Source organism: Limulus polyphemus, unplaced genomic scaffold (genome assembly GCF_000517525.1).
Source record: "Limulus polyphemus unplaced genomic scaffold, Limulus_polyphemus-2.1.2 Scaffold6728, whole genome shotgun sequence".
In the NCBI taxonomy this organism is placed as follows: Eukaryota; Metazoa; Arthropoda; class Merostomata; order Xiphosura; family Limulidae; genus Limulus; species Limulus polyphemus.
In genome coordinates, this window is record NW_013672338.1 from 1 (window position 1) to 15,889 (window position 15,889).

Here is a 15,889-nt window from a genome sequence, read left to right on the forward strand (position 1 = left end):
TAATGTCTGGGCTTAAACTTTGGGTACTCTAGCTGTTGATGTCAGGGGTTAAACATTGGGTACTCTAGCTGTTAATGTCAGGGGTTAAACTTTGGGTACCCTAGCTGTTAATGTCAGGGGTTAAACTTCGGGTACCCTAGCTGTTAATGTCAGGGGTTAAACATTGGGTACCCTAGCTGTTAATTTCAGGGGTTAAACATTGGGTACTCTAGCTGTTAATGTCAAGGGCTAAACTTTTGGTACTCTAGCTGTTAATGTCAGGGATTAAACATTGGGTACTCTAGCTGTTAATGTCAGGGATTAAACATTGGGTACTCTAGCTGTTAATGTCAAGGGCTAAACTTTTGGTACTCTAGCTGTTAATGTCAAGGGCTAAACTTTTGGTACTCTAGCTGTTAATGTCAGGGGCTAAACTATGTATGAATGGTGCAGAATAGATGTTTACTTCTTGAGGATTCAATCCCTCAGCATTCCTAGAATGTCAAAGTGGGTCACAAAAGGGTGTTCCACCTCTTTCAAAATCCCAATTTAACCACAAGTTAACATCATATTTACATCTATAATCCCAGTCCCAGTAGTATCTCATAAGTTTTGTTGGATATCTTGGATTTAGGTTACCAATGGATCCATATAATCCCACATAAACTGATTGCTACATTTCATATTTGAAATATTTAGTTGACTGTTGATTGGGAGTAAAAAGAAAGACCATTTCATTTTTCAAAGAAGATGGGAACATTGACATGGAAATTGGTTTGTCTTGAATTTCACGCAAAGCTACAAGAGAGCTATCTGCGCTAGTCGTCCCTAATTTAGCAGTGTAAGACTAGAGGGAAGACAGCTAGTCATCAGCACCCACCGCCAACTCTTGGGCTACTCCTTTATCAATGATTAGTGGGACTGACCGTCACATTATAATGCCCCCACAGCTGAAAGGGCGAGCATGTTTAGTGGGACGGGGATTCGAATCCGCGACCCTCAGATTGCGAGTCGAGCACCCTAACCACCTGGCCATGACGGGCCCAACAGGGAAACAGATTTGAACGAAGAAGTTTTGTAAAGAGCGCGAATGGTAGTGTGATTTAAAATTACTCATGCTAGAAATTTTCATTAAAGTGACCCGAAAAACGGCGCTAACTCGGTAACTTATGGCCCGATTTTAATGAAACTTGTTTTATTCTGTTTCTATTCTCATTTCATTACAAATATGGTGATATTGTGCACAGTTTTTGCTGTATTTAATTACAGACAAGCAAACAATCTCAGAGTTTTAGTAGTATATAGATAATACTTTAAAGGCTGGTTTGACAAGCCAGGTGATATAGCTTATTGTTGCATAATTAATATTTATATAACCATGTCTTGATTATTAGCATCAATTTACCACTTAATGGTTTCAAAAGTAGACAATACAACAGTTTGAGACAAGACTGTATTAAAATAAATAGCTAAAACTTTCATTTGTAAATTTTATGTCGGTCCACTAACTGTGATATTGAATGTCTAACCCTTCTTTACAAAAAGTTTCTTTAATTATTAGCAATTTTAAATCTCAGATGCAGTGACGCGTGCAACATTTTATAGCATGTGCATGCAAATGTAACGTGTTGTACAGGACCTATAAATTGACCCCAACCTATGAAGTTATTACAAGTACAGTGTTGATCAGTTAAACGATGCAACATGCCACAGAAACTCCTTTCCGACACTATATTTAAAACTACTATCAATACATAACTCTCATAAAAAAAAAAGCCTATACTAAGTTACAGTAAACAAATCACCTGGTGTCACAACTCATAATCATTTGTTTATGAAACAATGAAAATACGTGTTCATATCAAATGTTTTACTTTTCAAACTTGTTTGGCTTATGTACCTAGTATTGGATTTAAAAATGATTACTGGACCATGATGTGAGGTTATGTCCTGATTAAAACAGCATGTAATACAATACACTTGTTTGTTAATATCTTACTCCTTTTTCACAGTTGTGTGCACTTAAAGTTGGTGCTGTGACCATAGCCTACAGGTCTCCAACTATGATAAATGTATTACGAGTAAGCACAAAAGTATTGCTAATTGTTCCTAGAACAAAATGGAAAAGTTAAAAAATGATATAATCCAAATAGTTGATATGATAAGCAGCCTGCTACAAAGGAACTATGAACCCATCACCTGCTTTAAAAAACCTGTCTATAATTCATTAGAACTGTATATGTGTTAATGCATAAATTTCTACCGAACCAAGTTTTTCTGAATTAAGAACATTTTGTGTGTCTAACAAATAGACTTAAGCTAGTACACTAACAAGATTAAGAAATAGTACTTGTTTAGTTTTAAGTTTCATTTAAACATTTGGTTCACACTTAACTTCTCAAACACTAGTGCTTTGTATGTGTATAAGAAAGCAGCATACGCATTGCATGAACTATGACAAGAACAAATTATAAATATATATATTCCTATTTTATTAAATAATATCAGCAAGCTCAAATAATGAGAACATCACTTTCAGAATGGAATGTTTTAATTCAGAAACTTTTAGGCCACTCAGATTTTAAGATTACCTGTAATTACGAGCTGTTTTTAATAAAAGTTTCAGCTAAAACAACCATAATTTCTGTATCTTGTATGCATTGAATAAAAAAATAAACTGTGACTGATAGCTTTGATTTTATAAGATTTGTTTTACGTACTGTTCTGTTAAAAATAATTTAAAATAGTAAATTAACAAGAACTACATTACATGTATATTTCATTGTATAACCTTATTGAAAGAAATTTTAGGTTTGTGAAAATTTTAACACTTTTTGCATAGTTGCATAAACACTGTCCATTTTGTTTTTGTTTTGTTAGATGGTGTACAAAATATATATATATATATCTGAATATAAAGAAAATTAATTTTGTTTCTAGGTTGCACAAGCTACTAAATCTATTAAACATGTAACTTCATCAGAAAAACCAAAAATTTTGATAAAACAACAGTAGGAAAACTAATCCACATGAAGTTTGTATGTAGATACATCGAATTTAATAAATCGAAACTCACGGAATGATTTGATTATTTACGACATCCCAGGTTTCGATTATATATTTAAACCTGTATGCAATATGTAAAAAAATTATGTAGATAATTTATAGGGGTTATGTCCTAGTGATTGCATAAGGATGTAATTTCCAGGTGAGCCTATAAATACAACCTAGAATTTATCAGAAGATGATACAAGTTTAAAATGCCCATGGTCCTTAGTTTTTAAAACTCTTCATATCTTTGATTTTCCAATATTACAGGGTATAAATCCTGCTTGAAACATAAGTAACCGTAAATATTTGGTTTGAGACCCATAGTGTGCAGATGTGACCAAAACCATTTCTCATTTTCTACCATCCACAAATCTGTTACATTTATAAAATAATTTATCTTAACGTTATAAATGAAAAACATCTTTATGTACATTACACACACTTTATAACTGTCGAGTCCTTTTATAAGCGAGAAATTAATTTTTTTCGTTTGTAGGAAAACAAAAAATACCTGTTACACACGTGTACAATTAGTTTTATAATACATAAAATCTTTCGTTTACTGTTTTACTACATGTACTTTCTTTCTTACCTCTAACCTAGAACGGAGAAGCTGTTGATAAAACTTCAGGACATTTGTACCTGCTTTTATCAATGATTTGTTAGAGCAAAGTATGTTTATCTCTCAATAGTTAAATATAACAGTTCAATATTTCAGTCCTGGAATAAGTGATAACACATATAAAATCAATTGGGAATAAATTTCTTTCAATAATTCAACACTGCATCTACTTATTTGATCAATCAGACAGTTTATCGACAGGGTCTTCCTTTTACATTCTTACACTTTGAAGTAATAAGTATGGGGTCCAAGTTAAATGAACCATTTTGAAATAGAACTTACAACATTAAGTTATAGTAGAATCAACAGCATTAACAAAACCGGTTTGTACTGATATACAAAGTATTTAAAAAAATAAGTCGGATTTAATGGGTTTTCGGTAAACATATCTTCTGAAATGCGTACGTGTTTGTTTAACACACGAACTTTTATCACTTCTTTGAAGCACTGTATAAAATTACAGTGTTGTGTACATGAAATTTAACATTTATTGATGTGAGCACAGCTACAAGTAAATATTCATACACCAACAACATTCTCACCATCACATTCTACAAGAAAATACAGAGTTGAAACCTCAGCAGCCTGGGTTATTATATGGCAAAACTCTCCATTTTCTCAGTAAGAAGAAACTTGAAAATTAGGACCTCGTGCACCTTCCTCAGAACCAGTTGGGAAAGGTGGCTCTTGGTATGCCTCATTCATATCTGGACCTCTTGGGTAACTGCTATACGGGCCGTCTCCTGGTCCTGCATTAGGGTTGGCATCGTAGCCAGTGCCAAATGACGTGTCCAAACCCAAATGATAACGCTTAAAAGCTAGATATGCACAACCAGCCTGTAATAAAAAATATAAATCAAAGAAAACCTCTGCATCTTAGATGCCCAAAGAGGAAAAAAAATTTAAATGTAACAGTCAGTGTATATATTTTTTTATCTAAAAAAAAACAAAAACTAATAGAAAAAAAAAGACTCTTTTAATATTTCATTACTTATCTTTAGGAAACTTGAAGAGGAATACCATTTTTTGATGGTAGTGCAAAATTCCAAACCTGCAGAGAAAGCTTTCGACTAAGATTGAGATTCTCTTTTATAACACAAAATAGTTTCATTTTCAGCAGCTAACATCGTCCTCTATCCAGTAAAGTTTGCATATCTATAACTATTTGAATAAAATAAAGTTTCTGGACATTCAAAGATTAAATTTCTAAATTATTTTTTGTTTTGAAATATTCTTTTCGTCAAATTATCTGCAATTTTTTCATATTCTAATTATAAATATAATTTGTGTGGATAATCTGTGGATAAAAAGTTCATTATTCTTATAATTTTTAACTTTACTATGAAACTTTGTTTACCTAAAAGAAATGTTTATCTAACTTGAGAAACTGAAAAAAAAAGATAAATTGCCTTTTCTTGATATCCAAATAAACAGATTAGATAACCAGTTTATAGCATCTGTTAATCGTAAAAAAAAACAAAAAAAACACATACAGGCATATGTACTAAATTGGATAGTTTTATTCTGGACTCCTTGAAACATAACCTCATATTCAGTCTTCTGAATGGAGCATATAACATCTGTTCTGACTACCTCTCTCTCTCTCCATACCAAAATCTAATAAACAATGGCTATCCCTTGCATTTTATCCAAACCCACCCTACCTAATAAAACTGAAACACCAAGGAATCTACACTACAGACAAAGATCCATTTAAAAGTGGTCATTCTTATTTAGATAAACAATGTTTCATACTAAAGACACATATTATTAGAATAATTAAAAACAGGTAAAACTTCAAATTATATTCAGACTTACCCAGAGAAAGACAGAAAAAAAGCTGAAAGCAATGGCTGCCCTAGCATTACCAATACCAAAACCTCCCAAGGGGTATTCTGCCCGACGCCATGCATCACATAAGTAGCAGAACCCCACGAAAAACATGAAGGACCAGAAACCTACAACAAAAATTGTGATCAATTGATAATTCAAAGATAACTAATTTTTTTTTTCTTCAAATCATTATTTTGATTAAAATAGAAGGATTAAAGAACTTATGGTAAATATAAATCATACTGATAAAAGTAATTATGATTATGATGACACTGTATTTAACTCTATGATGTCTACGTTTGTCAATACAATATTCCCGTTGTTTGGCATGTTTTATTGTATTGCAAAAAACTACTGAACAAAATAGCTTGGAACTTCAGAATTCCTCTCTACAGGTAATGTAGCTTCTGCATATAAAATATATTATTTTTTATATGTAAAGTGTAATAGACTTTATACGTGATCATTTGTGCTAAGTCTTTTATCAAAAATTATTTTCATATGTGATATTTGTAAGATTTCACAGCTTTGAAATTTCACAAAAGGTTTCCTTGTGGTATGTTTTGAAAGTATATAAAAAAACAAAAAATTTGTAACTAAAATCTACAAGAAAACTAAGTATTTTCAACTTTAATTATCTTTTTTCTTTATGTCTTCATACATTCTTTTAAAACTAGCTAAAATATGAAATGATAATGCAAGCTTTTAAATAATTAGGACAATAATTGTAATAGTTGCTCTAAAACATCAAATCATCTAACAGGATATAACCAAGTTAAGCTTTTATCACTTTTTTCTGATCTTTACATGAATCTACGTTGAATTGAAAGCCTTTTTGACTTTAACAGTTGAAAGGAATAGATGAGGAGTTTCATTAAGACTCCTTGAAACTGATATATAGTTTGTTTGTTTTTTATTAAAAACTACTTTATTTTCCTTCCAGGAGACTATGAGTTTAACATGATACTCAGAAAAAAAATTCAGTAAATTCACAAACACTTGGGATTTCCTCGGAAGCATGCTAAAATCAATCAAAAAAATTCAGTAAATTCACAAACACTAAGGATTTCCTCGGAAGCATGCTAAAATCAATCAAAAAAATTCAGTAAATTCACAAACACTAAGGATTTCCTCGGAAGCATGCTAAAATCAATCAAAAAAATTCAGTAAATTCACAAACACTAAGGATTTCCTCGGAAGCATGCTAAAATCAATCAAAAAATTCAGTAAATTCACAAACACTAAGGATTTCCTCGGAAGCATGTTAAAATCAATCAAAAATATAAATTGGCAACTTATATTATTCTTAAGTACACAGTTAAATGAGTAAAACATTTTTTATAATTTAAATTTCAAGGTGTGGAAAAAAACAACAAGTTTATTTTCTCTAATATTTTTAATTCAATGCTGCAATTTTTCCCTTGAGGTGAAGTGCGCATATATAAAAGGAAAGATTTACAAAACAGATTGGCCCGGCATGGCCAGGTGGTTAGGCCGCTCGACTCGCAATCTGAGGGTCGCGGGTTCGGATCCCCGTCACATCAAACGTGCTCGCCCTTTCAGCCGTGGGGTCATTATAATGTGACGGCCAATCCCACTATTCGTTGGTAAAAGAGTAGCCCAAGAGTTGGCGGTGGGTGGTGATGACTAGCTGCCTTCCCTCTAGTCTTACACTGCTAAATTAGGGATGGCTAGCGCAGATAGCCCTCATGTAGCTTTGCGCAAAATTTAAAACATACAAACAAATACAAAACAGACAAACTCTGAAGTACTATAATATACACCATTCAATACAAAGTTAAGTCTAACTAGCAAAGAAATCACAATTAAATTTTAAGACTGGTGTCAGGCTGATTAATCAGTTACATTCACCTTATAGATTATTCTCACATGAAATTTAGATCATTGGAATAATCAAAAATAATAATAATCGGAAACACTAATTTTGATCGGTTGATTATTCTCACGACTTTATTCAAATTAATTGGCCAGTTCTAATACTTGTATTTCTTATTCCACTGAGAAAAAAAGGTAAAATATAACTTGTGTGATACGATACAGAAATTCTATTTATAAAAATCATTCAGCTTTCAATAATTATTAAATGGACCATTTTTGACCCATTGATTTGTGTGTAGTACAAAGAAGATTAAATTTTACACGTGCAGCAAAAAAAACTAATTAATTACGTGCCACAAAACTAATTAATCAATAAAAAAGGTTTAATTATTAATCCAATGTATCTTAAAATGTTCTAAAGTTCATATGAAGGAAAACCATAACTAATAAAAACATTAATGCTTAAATTTCTTAATACAGTAATAAACCAAATATGCAATTAATTTTGACATTAGCTTGGTGCAAGTACAAAGGAAATATTTTGTATTTATTTTCTAGTTTTTTTTTTTACATTTAAGAGTAAAAAAGTTGACATTTTCCTTATCTGAAAATGTATTTCCGATAGATACTCATCTCTCAAAATACTGATAGATATTACCTTAAACCACTGCCAAAAAGAATTCTGTGCATACGGCAAGTTTCGAATAAAACACCCACCCTTACATGTACTAATGTGTACTGTGATAATCTATGTTCAATGAGCATGAGACTATAGCTCTCCACCAATAGGAAGGTGATGCTTTCTCCATGAACAGTAAACCCCATGAGAACCTCGTAACCATTCTTGCAAAGACTCATTCACGATAAAAGGAAACACACAGGAAGTGGGGAGGTTATGTGGGGAGGTATCTATCTGAAATTCATTTTGAGGTAAACAAAACATTACTCAACTCACCACGGGAGTAATAGCTGAAATCCCACTTTCCAGCATTTTGAAGAAGGTTAAGGATTGAATATGTCATTCCTTGAATAGTGGGCAAGTGTCAGAGGATTGGAAGTTTGTTAATGTTACTCCTCTTTTCAACGGAAGTGAAAACAATTTGTTCCTGTAATTATAGGCCTATTAATCTTACATCAGTGGTGGGAAAAAAGTGCTTCAAAATCTGTTAAAAGATGTTTTGCAGAGTCTTAAAATTTGGCTGAATAGTCAGCATGTTTCACAAAGGCAAAATCTTGCCTTACTAATCTTATGATATTCTTTGAAAAAGTTATTACTTATGTAGATGAGGTTAAAGGTGTGTATTTGAAGTATGTGGATTTTCAGAAAGCATTTGATAAGGTGCCACATAAAGGACATTATTTATAAAAACGTGACTAGCTGGGTTCTTATAAATGGAGTTCAGTCAAACTGGATTAATGACATTAGACGGATACCTCAGACCTTTTTCATTTACATCAATGACATAGATTAAATAAGGGTAAATAAATTAATTAAATTTGCTGATGATATTAAGGTCTTGGGTGTTGCTATTTGTGAGGAGAAAGATGTTTTATAAAAGGATTTTGATTTTTTTTTAAAGCTCAGTGAATAATGACAGATGGCTTTAATTATAATAAATGCAAGGTAATGCATATGGGTTATCATAATTTGGATTATAAATATAATTTTAATAGAAATAATAACCTTAGCAGTGTTATGAAAGCAAAACATGTTGGTGTTCTGGTTGGTCAGTCTCTTAAGTCAAAGGAGCGTGTGTTATCTACAGTAATATTGGATTTAAGTCTAAAGATGTTATAATTTCATTGTGTTTGTCTTTGGTTAGGCCACATTTGGAATAGCGTGTTCAGTCATTTGGTTACCTAAACAGTAAAATACAGTCAAATATTAAAATACTATAGGCTATGGCAGAGAAATACAAATATTAAAATAATCTGAAATTACATTTCAAAAATGTCACTTTGAACTAAACAGATATTTATGATATCAGATTGACACTCACCTGAAAGTCCCAAGTCACAAAGAACCAATCGTTTGCGAATTTTGACACTTGAGATATTCTCAAACAATGCTTCACCCACCAGGAGACCCATACTAGTTAAAAATGCAATAACTCCTATACCAACTCCATAGTTACAAGCATTGCTATCCTTGTTAAAAAGGCAGTCATCATTCAGCCATCCTTCATCGGCAATGCATCCAAAAACTACAATGGCAAAAATCTGTGTAACAAAAAATAAAATTATTTCACTTCAGGAGAACCTGCAAAAACATTTCACTACAAGATCACAAATTTAGAATTTAAAAAATTAAAACAAATATAATTCAAGTATGGGCAAAACTGTGGCTATCTGTTAGTCAATAAGGAACAAATGAGGTACTTTAAAAGCATATGTGTAGTACAAAACTGAAAATGGAGATGCACAAAACATCAAAAAACTGATATACTCAATGTCTAACCAATAGAACAAGGAAAACATTGTGGATGTACAAAACATCAAAAACTGATATACTCGATGTCTAACCAATGGAACAAGGAAAACATCGTGGATGTACAAAACATCAAAAACTGGTATACTCAATGTCTAACCAATGGAACAAGGAAACATCAAAAACTGATATACTCAATGTCTAACCAATGGAACAAGGAAAACATTGTGGATGTACAAAATATCAAAAAACTGGTATACTTGATGTCTAACCAATGGAACAATGAAAACATCGTGGATGTACAAAACATCAAAAACTGATATACTCAATGTCTAACCAATAGAACAAGGAAAACATTGTGGATGTACAAAACATCAAAAACTGATATACTCAATGTCTAACCAATAGAACAAGGACAACATTGTGGATGTACAAAACATCAAAAAATGATATACTCAATGTCTAACCAATGGAACAAGGAAAACATCAAGAACATGATTTATTTCTTTTTCACACATTGAATTTAAAAGTTCTCACATAATACACGCTGAGTGTTTAATAACGTGACACTTTAGACACTTGTACATTACTTATTTTACTGGATACATAAAATATTGATTGAGAAGATAGCCTCTTCTCTATAGATACAAACAGAATGTTTTATCTAAGATGAAAAACATGAAAGACCAAGTTTTTAGATTGTTTAACAGTCCTTTCTAAGACTATCTAATCTGAAAACTCAAAAATATGCTTAATTTTCAGAAACACAGTTACTTATATCAATTTTATAAAATTTACACAGATTCTTTTCACATTCGGTAGTGTACTTGCTGTTTCAATTAATGCTGAAAAAGATCTAGAGATTTTGAATGGTGACTACACACCAAATTTAAGTACAAGCATGTATGCCTTTCACAAAATTTATACCATGAAAAACCTAAACATTCTAATTTCTAGATTTTAGAAGATTAACATCTTATGGCTACTACATCATCTCACAAGTATGTTCATACCCACTGGCTGTGGTAGTAGCCTTAGCTTCATTACGATCTACGAGTAACATAACTGTACTAAACCCCGGGACTTGTGAAGTACTTCCCCTTCACGTCTTAGTTACCAATAATCTGATACCATCTACCCTATTTTATGCATCTTTTACCACACAGACAATAGGTTTTTCAAATAAAATAATGCAACCTAAATTAACCAACCCATACCACAGAAAAAGAGAAAACTATTAGGTTAAATATCCTTTGTTCATGATATAACAGCAAGACACATTTAGCAAGCAATGTATCTTATGACATGTTGTATTGTTAAATTAATTGTGATAATAATTATTATTATTATCTGGCAAAACTCAATGACTATAGCTATAGGAAACACCTGTAACGTAACTTCAAAGTCCAATATTTCACTTTATAGTTTCATCAAAGATATGAACTCCACAACTTAATAAAATGCTGAAGTCTAACACTAATGTTGTAAAACAATGCTGTTTCTTGATTGTATACATGTGTTAAAGATTTCTTTTTTACCAAAGAGAATCTGTGACGTAGAAGCCTAATGCATTCTTTGATAGGCCGTACCCTCTGCTGTGGACTGCAGTTTCACCTATTCAAGGCTCATCAGCAAAGCTTGGGTCAACAAAACCAAAGGAATACCATTAGGCCTATTATAATGGTAATATCTATGGTGTTTTGAGTCTGTTTTACATCACTGTATAATAAACAAAATTGATTTGGGAATGTGAATAATGTTACAAGATTTTGTTGACTTCATTATTATACAGTAGACCAACTGTTTATTGATTGTATATGTCAAAGATTTATTTTCTCTTTCACTAGAACTGTTTCCTGATGTCATGTGTTGAAACTATTATATGATCTTTACATTCTACTCAGCTTTACATAAAGTTAGTGGTTGAGTAATTAAGATTGTAAAATTTATAGATGATTTTTCAAATGCATGAATCCAACAAATATATTGTAATTACAGGATAAAAACAGTTCTAAAGTACATTCAAGGACTATCTCACTCAATCTTTATTTTATTCTAATATTTTAAAAACTATTTCTTACAAGTTATACTATACACTTAATAAGTTTGTTTAAAGTATTCCTTAACTGCACTTGTTAACTTTACATATAAATTTACAGTGATAGCTAATGAAGTTACCAATACTTTCTTTCAATAAAATGTCTGAACTATGCAAATATAAGATGTACAAATGAAACAATTATTAAGAATAAAAATAATGTTACTTGTATACTATTTCTTTCAAAGTAAACAAAATCCAACAAGCAAAATTCTCTCTACTGAACATTTTTACTTTGACAGAAGTGAAACATTTTTCTTCTAAAGCCAGACCGACAGTGTTAGTGCCACAAATACAGATATATATAGTGGTATTTGTTTTCTACCGCTATACAGATAAAAGAAAGATGAGATGACAGACAGCCAGTCAGCCCACTGTGGTCACCCTCACCACTCTCCAAAACCAATCAAAGTATCAAAACTAAACATGTAACTTTAGGTAGTCAACAACAAATATATATATATAGCATTTGAGCTTTAAAAACTTAATCTTATTACTTTTAATGTTCATGTTGAAATTTCCTACCTTTTCATTTTACACAAACCAAATGCTAGTGAATCCTTAACAATTTTGATAAATTTATTAAGTAACATCTGCATTTCTTCTGTACTTCAAAGAAGGGCCCCGGCATGGCCAGGTGGTTAGGGCACTTGACTTGCAATCTGAGGGTCACAGGTTCGAATCCCCGTCCCACCAAACATACTCACCCTTTCAGCCATGGGGCCTTATAATGTAACAGTCAATCCCACAATCTGTTGGTAAAAGAGTAGCCCAAGAGTTGGTGGTGAGTGGTGATGACTAGCTATCTTCCCTCTAGTTTTTCACTTCTAAATTAGGGATGGCTAGCACAGATAACCATCATATAGCTTTGCACGAAATTCAAAATAAAACAAACTTCAAAGCCTTCCTTAAAACTTAAGTGAATTTATCCAGGCATCATTCTGGTAACCTCACTAATCTGTCCTCTTGAAAACTTCAGTATGTTGATATCCTTGCAGTATTAATTCAGTAGAACCAAACTGCCCATAGTACCCCAAATTTTAGATTCATATAAATACATTTCAAAACTTTATTTGTTATTTTCATTAAATTGCAGGATTCTTAATATTTCTTTCCTGCTGAAAAATTAATTTGTTGCAGAATGTGAAAGATAAAAATTTAAGAATTCCCCAAATTAAACTATTATTTGCTATTCTCAGCTGAAAAACTCAGATTGGATTAGTTTTACCAATAATGATATCTAAATCCTCTTTTGCTACAAGTATCAATGCTGGTACATATATTATACAATAAACAACTCTTTCCCGACTCTTTTGTCCAAAGTCCGTAACTTTACATTTCTCAATACTGAAGCTTATATTCCATATTAGGTCCCACACAATTAATACTTTCAGTAAATGCACCAAACAGGTTTTTGGATCTGAAAGCAAGTCAGTGGTGTAATGTTAAGAACTAAAGAGCATGAAACCAAAATAAGGATTTAATTTTGAAAACACACAAATATTTACATGGCTTCCAACCTTTAGGAATGTTTGAATGTCACTTTTGAAAAAGTACAATTTTAGTCATGCAGTAAAGTGCTGTGAGCTTCCAAGGTAGTCACCATCTAAGGGCATGTGGGGACATGCTCCCCCATATAACCTTTTTATTCAATTAAGCAAAATGATAAAATCTGTTGCATTTCCTGGATCAACGTGATGTTGAATTTCGCTGGATCCAGCATGTTTTTTTGTTTTTAATTTTTTTTTAATTTTATTAATGCATGTGAATGTAAGAATGCTCACTGGGTGAAAATTGGTAGCAATACATTTACTAATGACACCAGCTTTATTAACAAATGTTCCATTTGTAAATATATTAATGTAGTTCACACCTGTTAAAGTTGCCAAGTAACTCTGTAACAATGAAAATAACTGGTAGGGATATAAAACTTTCTCCTCCATTATTAAATAACTAAACATCATCTCCAATGTGTTTGACATAAATGTAATGTCATTGGTTAACTCCTGCCTAATAGGTTATCTTGTGTAATGCAACAGTCATGAAACACAGGTAAGTATAAAGAATCGCATCTTGCAAACAGTAATGAGTTTTCATTGTTTTCATAAGCATAATAATTTATCACAAAAATTATGTATGCTTTACTGATACTGAAAAAATATTAACTATCTATTGTACTGTAACTGATTATGACACATTTCAAAATATTGATCACCATAGTACAATCACCACTTCATTTAAAAAAGTAAACGAGATAAACTCATCATAAAGCAACTTAAAATTTACATCGATTGTCCTTACAAACTAGTTTATTTAATACCACTACCAGTATCAGTAAAACTAAAAGTTAAACAACTACTTTAAAATTTTTAAATCTTAAAATCATGAAACTGACAAACCTTACTTTGCACTGCACTCTACAGAAACTTAAATTCTTCTTAATTCATTAATTAGAAATTTCTAAAAATAAGCCTAACTATAACATTTGACCTTTCAGTTATGAAGCATTAATGTCGAATATTCTTACCAAGCATAAAAATCTTAATATAACTTGGGGTCTTTGAACGAAAGATAATGGATCAAAAGATCCTCCAGCCTTTCCAGCTCCATAAAATCCTCCTTCCATTTTAAAACATAAGTTATTAATTTATTACGAAAATACCCGTACGTCTGACACGTGCTTCTCAAGACTACAGAGTATTCTCATTTCTATGCAAAGTAGTTACTTCAGGTTTGACTATAGGTGATTCAAGATATTTCAAAGAAATTAACCGAAAACTATAAAAATAATGATAATACCAGATATCACTTGTTATATTGCAAATGTTATGATTTACTCATTTACAAATAACAAAGCTTTAGCTTTTTAAAATTTTATGGTTTATTTTGAATGTTGGCCAACAATCATCAATCTTAAAACTATATAAACGTTTTTATATTTTGGGAAACTAAAATTATTATTATATATATATGTGTGTGTGTGTGTGTGCTGTGCCCCCCCCCCCCCAGTGGCATAGCGGTATGTCTGCGGACTTACAACACCAGAAACCGGGTTTCGATACCCGTGGTGGGCAGAGCACAGATACCCCATTGTGTAGCTTTGTGCAAAATTACAAACAAACAAACAATATATGTATATATTTATGTGTGCGTGTGTAAGACCCTTTGGGTCGTGTTTTAGGTTAAAGCAGGAGTTTGGTCAATGGACCTATACTGCAATTAACGTTCAGATGTAGACGATACTTCTTTTATTCGTGACAATAACACATAGGATGCACGCTGTTTTTTTGTTGTTGTTTTTCAATAGATGGGTAATGCAGCTGATAAATAACTAATGACATAAAATACTACAATCTATAGATATTAAATACTATTCACTTGACCCTTATAAAATGAACTCCGTGATTCGTCACTGTAGCGAACACTTTCATATTAAATGCCCCCCAGTAGCACAGCGGCATGTCTGCGGACTTACAACGCTAGAATCCGGGTTTCGATATCCGTGGTGGGCAGAGCACAGATAGCCCATTGTATAGCTTTGTGCTTAATTACAAAACAAACAATCATATTAAATATTGCTGACTGTCTTGGAACAAGCTGCGCAAAAGTAACTTTTTTACCCCAAGTTCTAATGATTATTTTACAATAAAGAACATGGCACTGTACAATTTCTATAACAAATGAGTCTAAATTTAAATCCTTTGTTATCCCGAGAGAATGAGCATTTCGTTAAAAAATATTGGGAAACTTAAGGAATTAAGATTTTCTGTTATTTTATGGCGAAAATATTACTTTGAAATTATATTTAAACATAGTATTCGTATTATCTATGCATAATAGAAAAATCATTGTATCATGTGTTCACTATCATAAGGTAGTTACAATGTGGGAAATGCATCTTTGACACACACACTGGTCTTAGATCCCTTGCGTAGGTATGAACGGTTCATAATGGTTGGAGACGGCTTGAATGGGTAATGAAGAAAAACTTTAATATAAGTTTAATATGACAGCAAATGTACAACGTTTCCACAAGGTT

General features: G+C 32.0%; 1 protein-coding gene across 1 annotated transcript; it reads right to left on the bottom strand.

Annotated features, from left to right (window-relative positions):
- Positions 1-2,745: 2,745 nt before the first annotated feature.
- On the bottom strand, positions 2,746-14,561 carry LOC106474019 (synaptogyrin-1-like). Its single transcript, XM_013934704.2, has 4 exons — positions 14,378-14,561; positions 9,325-9,544; positions 5,471-5,610; positions 2,746-4,489 (listed from the first exon to the last, which is right to left on the bottom strand). Exons 1-4 carry the CDS (start codon positions 14,474-14,476, stop codon positions 4,271-4,273), a joined length of 678 nt encoding a protein of 225 aa, XP_013790158.1. The 5' UTR covers positions 14,477-14,561; the 3' UTR covers positions 2,746-4,270.
- Positions 14,562-15,889: the final 1,328 nt, after the last annotated feature.